The 14,299-nt window shown below is 39.0% G+C and overlaps 1 protein-coding gene and 1 long non-coding RNA gene across 4 annotated transcripts; one reads left to right on the top strand and one right to left on the bottom strand.

The window, feature by feature from the left end:
• Positions 1-947: 947 nt before the first annotated feature.
• LOC132457540 (uncharacterized) lies at positions 948-1,212 on the bottom strand. The gene is made up of 2 exons (XR_009525710.1): positions 1,089-1,212; positions 948-1,051 (listed from the first exon to the last, which is right to left on the bottom strand). It is a non-coding gene; the product is annotated as an uncharacterized LOC132457540 (long non-coding RNA).
• Positions 1,213-1,869: 657 nt separating this feature from the next.
• LOC132457539 (uncharacterized) lies at positions 1,870-14,299 on the top strand. Of its 3 annotated transcripts, none has more exons than XM_060051792.1 (8): positions 5,024-5,105; positions 5,191-5,298; positions 5,688-5,749; positions 6,531-6,965; positions 8,043-9,921; positions 10,076-10,168; positions 10,868-10,921; positions 11,068-14,299. In XM_060051792.1, the coding sequence occupies exons 1-8, from the start codon at positions 5,072-5,074 to the stop codon at positions 11,286-11,288; spliced, it is 2,886 nt and encodes a 961-aa protein (XP_059907775.1). In that variant the 5' UTR covers positions 5,024-5,071; the 3' UTR covers positions 11,289-14,299. The 3 variants fall into 3 exon arrangements, 2 of the variants coding, with proteins under 2 accessions (XP_059907775.1, XP_059907777.1); XM_060051794.1 differs by having other exon boundaries at positions 5,026-5,105; positions 10,877-10,921; XR_009525709.1 differs by lacking the exons at positions 5,024-5,105; positions 5,191-5,298; positions 5,688-5,749; positions 6,531-6,965; positions 8,043-9,921 and adding exons at positions 1,870-2,087; positions 2,287-2,388 and having other exon boundaries at positions 10,877-10,921.

Raw genomic sequence — 14,299 nt, forward strand, 5'->3', positions numbered from 1 at the left:
ATCGTTTATGAGCTTTGTACAGATTTTAGACCAGGTCTGGCTGATTCGATAGATGTATAACATCACTATTATTTTTGATTAGTGCATTGATGAACATTGTATTCTGTTTTTATCGCTAAAAGCGACCAATTTATAAAACAAAAGACTCAGTCAGAGCAGTAATTTCATTGATTACATTTTCGTGTCGCAATATATCAGCACATGGCTAATTTCAATATTCAAATGGGCCATTTGTTGATGGGCCGCGGCAGTTGCTACCACCAGGCTGTCAATTAAGCTCTCAACGACAGCGAATTTATGTTAGCCTTAATCTATCCAGATAAAAACATTAAGAACAGTTTCTGTATGATGTTTATTAGACCCCTGTAATCTGAATTGGAAGGGCACGTTGTCATGAGCTGTATCTTGTATATTTAGCTATGTGGTATGTGTATGCACCTTTATGTAATCTGGTGGCAAAACATGAACATTTAAAACCGGATCATATCAAACAAATATCTGCTTGCGTGTCCCTGTGTATGAAAAGTGTGCTCCTTTTTGATGTGAAGGAAATGGCCGCCCTAGGAATAACTGAAGATGACACATATAGATGAAGATTTAAAGAATCTATAGATCACAGACATGAGGCATGTTTGTAATCTCACAATATGATCCAGTAACGTGTTTGGTGATTAGCATTTGGAAAGGCGTTGAGGTTAAAATACAGTAAATTAAAAATGTTACATAATTATTTGGATATTGGCTCAAAAGCAATCAGTGACTTTATTTCAGCTAACTTTAACAAACACTCACATTCCACCCATAATTAAATGTGCACAGTCAGAATAAACATGCATTAATATATGTCTACTGAATTAAAACGGAGGGTCCTTTTTTTAATTTACCCATTGCTATTAGGGCTTTGACTTTTGGCCAAAAATCATATTCGAAGTTCGTTTGTTTATTAATATTAGTATTCGAATATTTATTAATAATATTTTGACCATTGAATGCCTTCAGTAATACCTGGGCTGAATCCGAATACTTAGTACATACTATTTATGTTCAGTGTCTACTACTTGACCGTATTACACTTGACAGAGTAGTACGGTCTACAGCTATGCGTAGAACGCCTAGAACGGTCTACAGCTATGCGTAGAACGCCTCTGAACTCTTCCGAACACCGCCGTAACTCCACCGGATGTTTGGAGATGACGTGTCTCCCCTCAGATGCCGGCAAAATTACCTTGATAAGTTACCTGTTTTCCGTCTTGTCATCGTTGCTATTAAATTAAAAATGTCTCTTTTTACTTAATTACTTACTTTACTTTTTTACTCTTTTTAATGTCTCTTTTTTTCGCCGCTTTCTATGACGTCTTTCTAAGCCGCTGTTGGCAGTGTCGGGTCAGCCATCTCTTCTTCGTTCGTTACCAGACTCGTAGTCTGGTAACGTAGTGACCTACAGTTGTATACTGTGGCGGTAGTACGCATTCGGAAACGTTTTCCGTACTACACAATGCACACTGAGCATTCGAACGCGCTATATTTGTGGCGTACTACAAAATGCATACTATAAGTACGGATTCAGCCCTGGATTGGGCTTTGCGAGGTTTGTTTACAGGCGTTGCTATGGTTACCGGTCTTGCGTGTTCCAACGGTTTATTATGTTTCTAATAAATCGCTGTCTAATCAATACTTCATTCACTGCCTCTTCCGTGGTCATTACAATATTATGAATAGACTGCATGGGTTCTCCGACGTCTCTCCCTCTTGGCCTGCCCATAACAGGTTCGAATATTAAGGGCTGCCTAATATTCGTTCGAATTTTGATTTATTTTTTTGATATTCGAATTATATTCGAATCACGAAGTTCGAAGTCAAAGCCCTAATTGCTATGGTGAATCCCTGTATCTGAGCTCCACAAATGATGGCTTTTTTGTGGGTGCTTAACATGCTTAGAGTTGATTGAACTAATTCAGAACCGCTGCACTGGAACCAACACTCGGAGTTAAGGGTTAGACTCAGAGTTTATTGAATCTCCTGTCTGGAATATCCCTCTGGTCTAAGATTGAAGCAAATGTCAACATTGTACAACTGAATCCCTTTTAGTAAGTTCAGCCCTTTTAGTTATTGTACCATTGAGAAGGCGGACAATACATGTGTTATATCAACTAAACTTCCAATTTCAGTTACGTTCATCTTTAAGCTGTGTCGGTGACTAACATAATATCTTTTTAGGCCACAGCTAAAATGAGTTCTGATAATGCTATATATTTGTAAGGACTAACTTGACACGATATTTTGCAGTGAGGCGAGGCAGAATAGACCCGATTTCTGCAGCACAACATCACGTGAGGCAGAAGAAGGACAGCGCGTTGTGTGTCTCAAAATACATTAGCCCCATCAAAGGTACGTTTTTGCTTTAAACCCTGTGTGTATTGCGTACTGTAAGTGCTTGATTTGAGATTTGATCATGTCTGATGTCTTGTCTCTCAAAGCCCCCAAATCACAATGGCTTGAGCATTTTTAGGTACGTTTTAGTAGTTTTTGGTCAATTGTGGTCAGATTTTGTGTCCCCCACAATCTTGCTCAAAGTGGTTTGTCAGTACACTGTGTCAGAATAGATTCAAACACAGGAAGTGCTTTAAAATGACCTGAAACAATGCTAAATACTGCTTCTGTATATGACTAGGATTCAGTATTGCTTGTGTGTTTTTTGTGTTTGCATGATCATGGTTTTCGAGGCCAGTGTTTGGCATATAAAGACAACAGTGATACAGTGTACCCGATACTTTGGTACAAAGACTTGTGTGTGTTTGTGTGTGGCCCAGTGATGGTTTATAAGGACAGAGTTAGGCATACAAGGTCATACAGTAAAATACAGTATGTCACATCACAGTTTTGCATGACTTTAAATATTGGCTTGCAGTGTAGTAACTCTTGCGTTACTTTCAAGCACATTTTTAAATGCTCAAATGTGACCCCACCTCCAGCCCTCCCCAGGAATTTAAAATACATGTGCATGTTCAATTATTTATGATAAATCTGAATATTCTAATAAAATGGACACTTAATACATTATTAACAGAAACAATGTAAGCAAATCTAAACTATTTTAATGCTGCAGTGGGACAAAGTGAGACCCCGATCAAATATCATGTATGTAGACATTATGTTTAAGTGGACCGATACAAACAACACTATAGATGTTTTGAAACTTTTGATATTTATTGCCCCTCAGCAGGCCACAACTGGGCATAATTAAATGGTGCTTGTTAAGCACGATACCAAAGATAAATAACAAATATGTACACTCTTGTAGTGCAAATAAAACAAAAACAAACTTCAGACAATTGGTAGATATACTGTACTTCAAGTATTTTCTTCCTCGAAAAATTCATTTTTTAGGTCAGTTTCAGTAGTGTTTGGTCAATTGTGGTCAGATTTTGTGTCTCCCACAATCTTGCCCAAAGATATTTGTCAGTACGCTGTGTCAGAGTAGATCCAAACAGCGGAAGTGCTTTACAGTGACATGAAACAATGCTAAATACTGCTTCTGTATGTGACTAGGATTCAGTATGGCTTGTGTGTTTTTTGTGTTTGCATGATCATGGTGTGCGAGGCCAGTGTTTGGCATATGAGGACAACAGTGAAACAATGTAACCAATTCTTTAGTACAAATACTTGTGTGTGTTTGTGTGTGGCCCAGTGATGGTTTATAAGGACAGAGTTAGGCATACAAGGTCATACAGTAAAATGCAGTATGTCACATCAGTTTTGCATGACTTTAAATATTGGCTTAATGACAAAAGCAGTTTTAGGATCAAATTTCTCAATGTTTTCATCAAGTTATGCCTTTTCTCATCGAAGAAAAACAGTAAATATTGTAAATCTGTACAGTAATGTTGAGATGATATTTGATGGGTGAGTAAGCAGATCTTATGAATATCCCCTTCTTCCCTTTTGATTGTCATTTTTTACCATAATTTCTAATTTTCATCTAAGAATTTCCCTTTTTTTATTACGCTCGTTTTCATTAACTGTTATTTATTTATTGACAGGAAGAGGTGTGTTTGCATTGGGGCCAATTCGTAAGGGCTCATTCATTTTGGAGTACAGAGGATCTTTGACGAAAACTGAGAAGACTGCAGCGTGTAATGAGTATACCTACATCTTCAAACACAAAGGAGCGGAATATTGGTGAGTCAGCTCAATTGCAGGATACTACTCTTGATCGAAAGCCAAAGCATACATGACCCGTGTTTACACCATGGGGCCGAATAGTGGCACTACGATGACAGGGACATCGAAACTCATGATGTCCCGGATAGGCCCCTCTCGGCCCCACTCTGCAGCGGAGATACGCCAGTCAAGAGGGCCGAGTGAAGGGAAGTTGTTGTCAAGTTCCTGTCCCCCTCCCCTTACCACGTGGTAAGCGGAGGGGACGAGGATTTCGATGTCTGCGTAATCGTAATGCAACAGTTTTTTGTTGTGCGACTTTGTCGTTGGCCCACTTGTCGAACATCTTCTTTGTTGTTTTTAACTGTGTACTAGGCTAATGCTCCTCTTGCTAGGTTTTAAAAATGCCACTTGATGTAGTGCTTACACCTACTCCGAGGCAGGGTCTTATTTTGGCCCTGTGTAGGTTCCTGGAGATGGCCCTGAGGGGGAAGGCCCTATGATGGACACACAGACCCGCTGCCCCAGCCTCGTATTTTGGCCCGGTTGGCCCCGTAGTGTAAATGGGCCTATGCAGAAATTTCTGGGTGATAGAAATGCTTGTCAATCATGTTCTTCCTTCTGGACAACAATTTTGTTAACATTTTTTTTAACTACTTTTTTATACTCCTGTAGCATTGATGCCTCAACTGCAAGGATGGTAAGATATTGTTATATAAAACATAATAGAGGAAAGATATACCAGGCAAAACCTTATAAGTAATGACTAATTTGCGGGGGTTACAATACAAGTTGATGTGTGTGTGTTTCCTTCATTTACACAATCCAATTGTTTAAATTTTTATTATAATCTATTTAAGATTTTGAAGAACAGAGAGGAAGGAAGAGAAGAAAGCAGGAGAATTCAGGAGGAATGAGGAAGAGAGATGGCGGTAAGAGAAATAGGGGTAAGAATTGGAAGAGCTTAGAGGAAGTTATCCGAGTAAAGAATTCAAATCTGTATTCACGTGATAAATTTAAATTTTCTTTTAGATTGCAAGACACATCGTGTTATGAAAGAGTTGTTGGGCTCTTTTGAAAAATGCTCACATTGCCATGGGCCATTTTCTTCATTGAAGTGGTGGGGGCTAAGATGTGACGGTTTGTATACAAATTCTAAGATCGACATGTTGCATTACACATGTACACTGTATTTGCTTGTAGAAAGCCATATCTCACAGTTGACAAATTTAATGTCTTTTCCAAAATGTTGTGTTGAAAAAAGTGAATAAAGCTTAAAATCCTCATCATAGTTTTACGATTCACACATGAACGTGCATTAGGAACACTGCATATTCTTTTCCAAATCAAGAAATGAAGGAAAAAAACAGAAACTTTGAGTGAGAGAGCAACATTTCACTTTACATTACTGGTGGCGCTGAAAACAACAATTTTTCAAATCTTCTGCAATGCACATTTAAGTAAAAAGCCATAATTTTGCGAAGCATTACAACATTAATGCTAACCTTAGTATTTTGTTGTTTTAACAGTTTGCACCACTGTATGGCATACGTACTGCTTTCACTCCAAAGACAAAAGAGAAAAGACTTCGGTAAGTAGTTACTTTGGTAACCCTTTGCTGGAAGCAGTATCCATAAGGGTTTCATGCCACCTACACTTACATAAACACTAAGAAGTGGCATGAACAGATATTTATGGAAATGCTTTTCCAAAATAATTAAATATTATTTCAAATAGTGTATTGTGCATCATGGGTAATAGATTTGGTGTTAACAGTGAAGGTAACAAAATTAATTCTTAAATTAATCTCAGCAAAATAATTCTTTGACTGCGGTCATGGTCAAAGTTAATACCTGCGACATATATGTTAATTAGGGACTCTCACAGATGCTGATACCTTTAATTTGATTTTAAAACAAAACACAAATTAAATTTGAAACTGAATGAACTTCAACATCAGAAAGCTGAAAAACCCTAGCAGTCCAATACCAAAGATGTAATGGCGGCATCAGCAGTGACAAAAGCAGTTCAATTACGAGCACTTATAGGATCAAATTTCACAAGGTTCTCATCATTGAGCAAAAGTTAATATTGTGAGTCTCCTCAGTAGAAGTTCTGGCCAGATATGTTCAGGTAATATTTGATTTGTGTGAATTGGTAGATCTTAATAATCACAGGTTTGAAGACTCGGTGTTACCTGTTGAAGTGTAACATACCAACAGTGAATCAGTGATGTTCAATTACTGGAAATTATAATCATTGTCTCGTATCATCAAATTCAGTATTTCAGCAGTAGATGTTCTACATTGAAATAACTGCCATGTCTCCCTCTCTCATTCTCCTCTGGATCTCTCTTTTTGCCTCTCCATCAGCCTATGGCTCCAACTACAGTCGAGAAACCTGTTCTCCACTCACCAGTCGTCTGTCCATCTACAGGCCACACACCAGTCGTCTGTCCTTCTACAGGCCACACACCAGTCATATCTCCATCTACAGGCCACACACCAGTCGTCTGTCCATCTACAAGTCACACACCAGTCGTCTGTCCATCTACAGGCCACACACCAGTCGACTGTCCTTCTACAGGCCACACACCAGTCATATCTCCATCTACAGGCCACACACCAGTCGTCTGTCCATCTACAAGTCACACACCAGTCGTCTGTCCATCTACAAGTCACACACCAGTCGTCTGTCCATCTACAAGTCGCACACCAGTCGTCTCTCCATCTACAAGTCACACACCAGTCGTCTCTCCATCTACAAGTCACACACCAGTCCTCTCCTCTACAGTGCTCCCTGAAGAGGTTTGTCAGTACATTTGTCGGTGTAGCTTCAAACACAGGAAATGCTTTAACATGATCTGAAATGATGCTCACTTTCTGCTTCTGTGTATGACTTATGATTTGGTATGGTCCTATTCCCTTGTGTGTTTTGTGTGTATGCGTACTCATAGTGTTTGAAGCCATTGTTTGATATATGAGGAGAGCAGTGAGAAGCAATACTTTAGCACAAAGGCTTGCTTGTGTGTGTTTGTGTTACGGCTGTTCGATAAATCGATTATATATCGTAATTCAAATTTTTTAGTTATGATGTTGATAAAATGAAATCGCTAAATCGAGATTTTCTCTTCAACTAATGGAGCAACCGCTTAATTACTTCAGCGACTGACCCCCGCTAACTTATCTACCGGCTTCTTTACAGTAGACTTCAATTCATTGTTATTAAATTTAAAGCAGTCGTACTTTTAATTATGTAAAAGTATGTGTTGCTCCATCTGCTATGCTAATCTCTCCCCCCTCCTACTCATAGTTGTAGTATGTTTACAACCGCAACTATCTTATCTTATCTAAAGTAACATGAGGAGAGGTATGGAGTTTGACACTCTCTGACATGTTACAATAGGTTACTGCAACCTCATAACATTGTCTTCCTGTCTGAAAACAACACTTAAAAATAAAAGCCAGCGAAAAAACAAAACAAAAATTAAAGTGAAACAGCAGAGTATTCGCATAATTAATTAGCCATGTTCAGCAGTCACAATCGCTGCTATAGTCCACACGGGGGCATTTCGACAAGATTTCTGGTCCCTAGTCTGCTGCCACTTCCACACTCGATATTTTGACTGCTTTGAGCAACTTATGTGAAATAATTTCTCTGTCTGTTCGAGGCAACATCGAACAGTCCTAGTTTGTATGTGTGTTTGTATGTGTGTGTGTGTGTGTGTGTGTGTGTGTGTGTGTGTGTGTGTGCGCTCACTAGTGGTTTATAAAAGCACAATGAGAAGCATATGAGGTCCAGTTGCTTGTTCATTATCATGTAGTGCTTATTGCAGGTATTAATATGCCTTATGTTTTCTTTTCTTTTCCTTGTATTTTAATCAGAATGAAAGTAACTTCAGTGAAGAGGAGGCCTTGGATGATATATGTGATGACGAATACGTTCCAGATTCCGAAAGCACAGACACAGAAGATGAGGAACCAATAAACAGCTTGGCGAACTCAACATTCCAGGTTGCCGGTGAATCACTAATGGATACCTCTATGACCTGTAATGTCACAGATGACACCCTTGTCACTGAACAATCTTGCACCAACACAGCACCTCCAACCAGTGTTGTAAGAGCAGGCCAAAATTTCTGCTTCGTTTGCAAGGATTTTCATTCCAAAATAGCCCGGCATTTCAAAACTCACGTACAAGAGAATTCTGACATAGCATATGCCCTTAGTCTCCCAGCACGCTCAGCAACTAGGAAGAAGCTCCTAGAAAATCTTCGCAACAGGGGAAACTTCGAGTACAACAGAGATGTTCTGAAAAAAGGAAGTGGTCAGCTTAAAGTGAAGCGCAGAGCTAAGAAAGTTGAATCAAAAAAATATGAATATTGTATCCATTGTAAGGGAATGTTTTTGCGACCAGAACTATGGAGACATATGAAGAGGTGCTCCTCCAAACCAGAGGAACAGGAACATCAAGGAAGGAAAAGGGTGCTTGGCCTAGCAGCTGCAATCGACTCAGCTTCTTCAAGCACAGTTGAAAACGGGGTGCTTAAAATGTTAAGCCGTATGCATGACGATGACATAGCAAGTGTTATTCGTAATGACTTCTGCCTTCTTCGCTATGCTGACACACTTTTCAGAAAACATGGACATGACCCTTCAAAACATGACTATATCCGCCAAAAAATCCGTCAGCTGGGAAGATTCCTGCAAACCCTCCGCAAAAGGTCTTCAATCCTAACCTTAGAGGATGCCATAAAACCAGGAAATTTCATGGAAGTAATTGAAGCAGTAAAAGAAACAGCAGGATTTGATAAAGAAAGGAACCGTTACAAAACTCCAAGCCTTGCACTTAAAATTGGACACTCACTGTTGAAAGTGAGTGACATCATTCATTGTCATGCTCTTATTGCTGGAAATGACAATTTGATAAAATCCTCAAAAGCTTTTCAGAAGCTTTATACTGCAAAGTGGTCTGAGTTCATATCCCACTGTGCTTTAAGCACCATTAGTGACTTGAAATACAACAAACCAGCCAAATTACCGCTCACTGACGATGTGACAAAATTTAACAAGCATCTTGACAAAACTGTTGAATCAGCAACTGCTGCATTGAAGAAGGAGACAACAGTGCAGAACTATTCCAGCCTTGCAAAAGCTGCATTGACCAAGATTGTCCTCTTCAATAGAAGACGTGTTGGGGAGGTCTCAAAGATAAAAATGAAGAATTTTCTGGAAAGAATCAAAGAAACAAACACCCTTGATGAAGTTGGGCTGTCAGAGTACGAAAAGAAACTCTGCCACTATTTTGAGCGTGTTGAACTGAAAGGAAAAAGGGGCAGAAAGGTAGCCATGCTGCTGACACCTGAGATGGTAAATGCACTCAACATTATCATTGAGAAGAGGAAGGAATGTGGTGTCCCAGACCAAAATGAATTCTTGTTTGCTGTGCCAAATTGTCCGACTCACTACCGAGGACATCAGTGTCTCAGACAGCTCGCAGATGAGTGTGGTGCCAAGAGGCCAGAGTACCTACGATCAACTCAACTGCGCAAAGCCATAGCGACCACATCACAAATCCTGAATTTGAAGAGCAACGAACTAGATCAGCTTGCTGATTTTATGGGGCACGATATATCAGTACATAGAGAGTTCTACCGTCTGTCAGAGCCTACCATACAGAGTGCAAGAATTTCCAAGTTGCTCCTTGCACTTGAAAAGGGAAAGATGCATGAGCTTAAAGGAAAATCTCTTGATGAAATTGAAGGTATTTAAATTCTTATGTTCTTTTTGTAAAATGTAGACTTAAAGGGGTTATAGTATGTATTTAAAGAAATCTTGGTTTTATGGGATCTTCATGACATGATGTAACCTTTTTTGTTTTATAACCAAATTAAAGCACTTTCCCATTATTCGTCCAGATTTCACAGATGATGATGATGATGACGATGAGAGTGAGCAGGAACAAACCACTGACAACAAAGCAGTGGAAGATTGTCCTCGTGAACTGAACGGTATGTATTTTGAATGTGATCTAGCATGTTGGTACACATAGTACAAACTACATACTACTGGAAACTAGCTCTAGACACTCCATTGATTAATTTATTACCCATTCCATCATCAGCAAATGTCTTGAAGTGTCAAGGCAGAATCATATACAACCAGTGTTGTGTAAAGAAAGTAATTAGTTATAGTTACAAATGACTCCTCCCAAAAAGTAATTGCGTTAGTAACTCGGTTACCGCATTGTAAAATGTGACGTTATTCTTTTCTTCAGACAGAGGCAGATCCCTAGGGTTCAATGTAAAATGTACAGTATAATAAAAGTAATGACGTTTTGGAACATTGATGCCAATAAATCCATTTTAGCAGAAACCAAGAATAAACGATGAACAGTGGAAATGGCCATAACATATCTTCTTTGAAGGCTGCAGATAAATGTGAAACAGAAATCTAAAGACACATTTTTGACTGAAAATAGAACCCTGAAACTTTTCTTGGATCAGGATATGAGCTTTCAATACAATTTAACCTGTCTGATCTATTTCTGCTTTCATTGAGCTAACTGATGTTGGAGATTAGTGTTATTGAACTTGCTCAATAATATTTACAAAATAATCAACTGTAAATAATGTTCAATATATTGCATTACAAAATTGAACAACAGATACTATTTATTAAAATGCATCTACTATGCTCTCCTGTTACACATTTTTCAGACATGGACACTCCTGAAGGTGACAGACTCCTTCCTGTACTTAAGGGTACGATCAAGTTGAATTTTAATACATATCAAGTTTATAATTTCCAGTGCGTAACCTCCGGCAGTTTCTAGGCCTATAGAGAAAGGTCATCATCAAATGAAGTCAGCCATACTAACAAGCAATTATGTCATCTTGTTTGTTTTCAGTCCCTAAAGCCAAAACACGAAGACAATGGACAAAAGCAGAAGAAAATGCTGTGATGAGACACTTCAAGTCTCATGTAATTAAAGGCAATTTGGCGTCCAAGCAGGAATGTTCCCTCTGCAAAGAATGTGAGCCAGCACTAAAAAAAAGAACGATCCAAAATATCAGGGACTTTGTTCGAAACAAGGGGCTGACGTTTAAGCGCCGCCGCCATCCAAATTGAGTAACTATATCTACCTAGCCAGCGTTGTTCAACTTGTTCAGTTCTTGATTGTTATCATATATTATTACGTTTAGTGTTTTTAATGTTTAATGTTATTTTTTAATATATATATATGTTCAATGTTGCACGTTACCCCGATGGAATAAATTTATTGAAATTTAAATCTCTTAATTGTGATAGTTAATGTTCTTTAGAATAGTTACATCAATATGTAATGCTGCACAAAAAATTGAAGGCTTTAAATAGACCCTGTGATTGGTATCGGATATCGGCCCAAAACATCCACCTCTAACGTCCACCACATTTTTATGGGTGAGTAAGGCTCCAACACCAACAACTGCTGCATTTGCACTCCATTGTTTGTGTTGTCTTTTTAGAATATATCTATGGTGTCATACAACAGCTTGTGTTTGTTACTCTTCCTCAACATGCCAAACATGGAAGTCCTAGAAAACAATAGATGACGCGCAGACAACTCGGTTCCTTTTCCTTTTCTTTTCTTAATTTCTTTTGTTAATTCAGAAGGAGGTTCAGTTTCAAATTCATAACCTTAACAAATCATAATGGAAAAATACTAATACTGCATTATCAGCTTCCATAAACAATCAGAAGAAATAAACAATCCATTCAAGAAGCACAATTACTATTACTTTACGTGCTGTTAGAGATTTTAATCATGCAGCCCCATATGTCAGTGGAGAGAGTAGACGGGAGTCCAGGATGTCTTGCGTTGAAAAGGTTTATTTACTTGATCCAGGAGACGTGACTGAATGATCAGTACACGTTATGTTCTGATGCTCCTTTCATTATTTTTCATTCATTCGGAAGTGTCTGTCCTCTGGGGAAACCACCACACAGATAATGTCATAAGTTTGAGCCATGCCCAAATATGGACAGATCCAACACATCTACAATATACAGAATTTAGTCTACTCAGGACCTTTGTTCTCCATCCAACATAATATCAAACCTCTCACTCCAGTTACCTCAACCTACCATGCGATACTAAAAACTTGCAGTTTTGCATGTATTCTTTGTACTGACTCTATAGCAGCAACCAAAGCTTGCAGTTTTGGTTGATCGCTGCTCAGCATCCAGAGCAGGCTGGCAGTAGGCAGGCAGAAGGCTCCCCTGCCAGGGGGACAACAGCAGAGAGCATCGGATGCAGGGATCAGATTGCTTTGACTTGTAAACTATGCTAAACTTGCTACTAACTTATTATTTTTTTCCTCGGTTGATACGTGGCGTGTGAGGGGGAGGGTGCAGAGCAGCAGCACCACCTCCGCCAAAGACTCACTTTGACTTTTGCCCAAAAATCATATTCGAAGTTTGTTTGTTTATTAATATTAATATTAGAATATATTCAAATATTTATTAATAATATTTTGACCATTAAATGACTTCAGTAAGACCTGGGCTGAATCGGAATACTTAGTACATACTATTTCTGTTCAGTGTCTACTACTTGACCGTACTACACTTGACAGTGTAGTACGGTCTATAGCTATGCGTAGAACGCCTCCGAACGCTTCCGAACATCGCCGAAACTCCACCGGATGTTTGGAGATGACGCATCTCCCCTCAGATGCCGGCAAAATTACCTTGATAAGTTACCTGTTTTCCGTCTTGTCATCGTTGCTATTAAATTAAAATTGCTCTTTTTACTTAATTACTTACTTTACTTTTTTACTCTTTTTAATGTCTCTTTTTTTCGCCGCTTTCTACAACGTCTTTCTAAGCCGCTGTTGGTAGTGTCGGGTCAGCCATCTGTTCTTCCTTTGTTACCAGACTCCGGTTGCATTGTGGGATAGTGTAGTGACCTACCGTTGTATACTGGCGGTAGTACGCATTCGGAAACGTTTTCCGTACTACACAATGCGTACTGAGCATTCGTACGCACTATATTTGTGGCGTACTACAAAATGCATACTATAAGTATGAGTATTCGGATTTAGCCCTGGATTGGGCTTTGCGAGGTTTGTTTACCGGCGTTGCTATGGTTACCAGTCTTGCGTGATCCAACGGTTTATTAGGTTTCTGATAAATCGCTGTCTAATCAATACGTCCATTCACTGCCTCTTCCGTGGTCATTACAATATTATGAATAGACTGCGTCGGGTTCTCCGACGTCTCTCCCTCTTGGCCTGCCCATAACAGGTTTGAATATTAAGGGCTGCCTAATATTCCTTCGAATTTTGATTTATTTTTTGATATTCAAATTATATTCGAATCACGAAGTTCGGAGTCAAAGCCCTACGACTCAGAGTCGCATTGCTAATGAGCAACTGGCGATCAGCAGAAGGAGAGTCTTGGAAAATGGCACAGGTTTTATTATTTAGGCTAAAAACTTCATAACAACAATTTAAAGACCATTGAGAATGAAATAGCTAAAAAGTAAGATTGGAGTGGGACTTTAAAAGGGTTTTTAAGAGATTAAATGTAGTATTATATTCTGGTAGACCTTTTAATGTTGGTCTGTCCTATCATACCATTACCTGGTTTGTTTTTGTGTGTTACATGTAAACAGGCCTTGTAATGTTGGTCAGTCCTCACATACCATAACCTGGTTTGTGTTTGTGTGTTATATGTAAACAGGCCTTGTAATGTTGGTCAGTCCTCGCATACCATAACCTGGTTTGTGTTTGTGTGTTACATGTAAACAGGCCTTGTAATGTTGGTCAGTCCTCGCATACCATAACCTGGTTTGTGTTTGTGTGTAATATGTAAACAGGCCTCATAAACACTGTTGGTTTCACAAACCATGATTTGTGTGACCCCGTAAGCCTGTTGTAAGTCACATTTTTTTCTAAAAGAGAAATTATCATTTTGAAGTCAGATTTGTGTTCTGCAGATAAAATGACAATTTTTGATGTCTTTGAAGTTCACCAGATGCTGCGTTAGGTGTGGTCTCATAAACCACCGCCATGCATGAATTTGCAAGATTGGTCTCGTAAACCACATTTGCCTGTGTGTGTGTGTGTGTGTGTGTGTGTGTGTGTGTGTGTGTGTGT

This window comes from Gadus macrocephalus, chromosome 5, assembly GCF_031168955.1.
Source record: "Gadus macrocephalus chromosome 5, ASM3116895v1".
In the NCBI taxonomy this organism is placed as follows: Eukaryota; Metazoa; Chordata; class Actinopteri; order Gadiformes; family Gadidae; genus Gadus; species Gadus macrocephalus.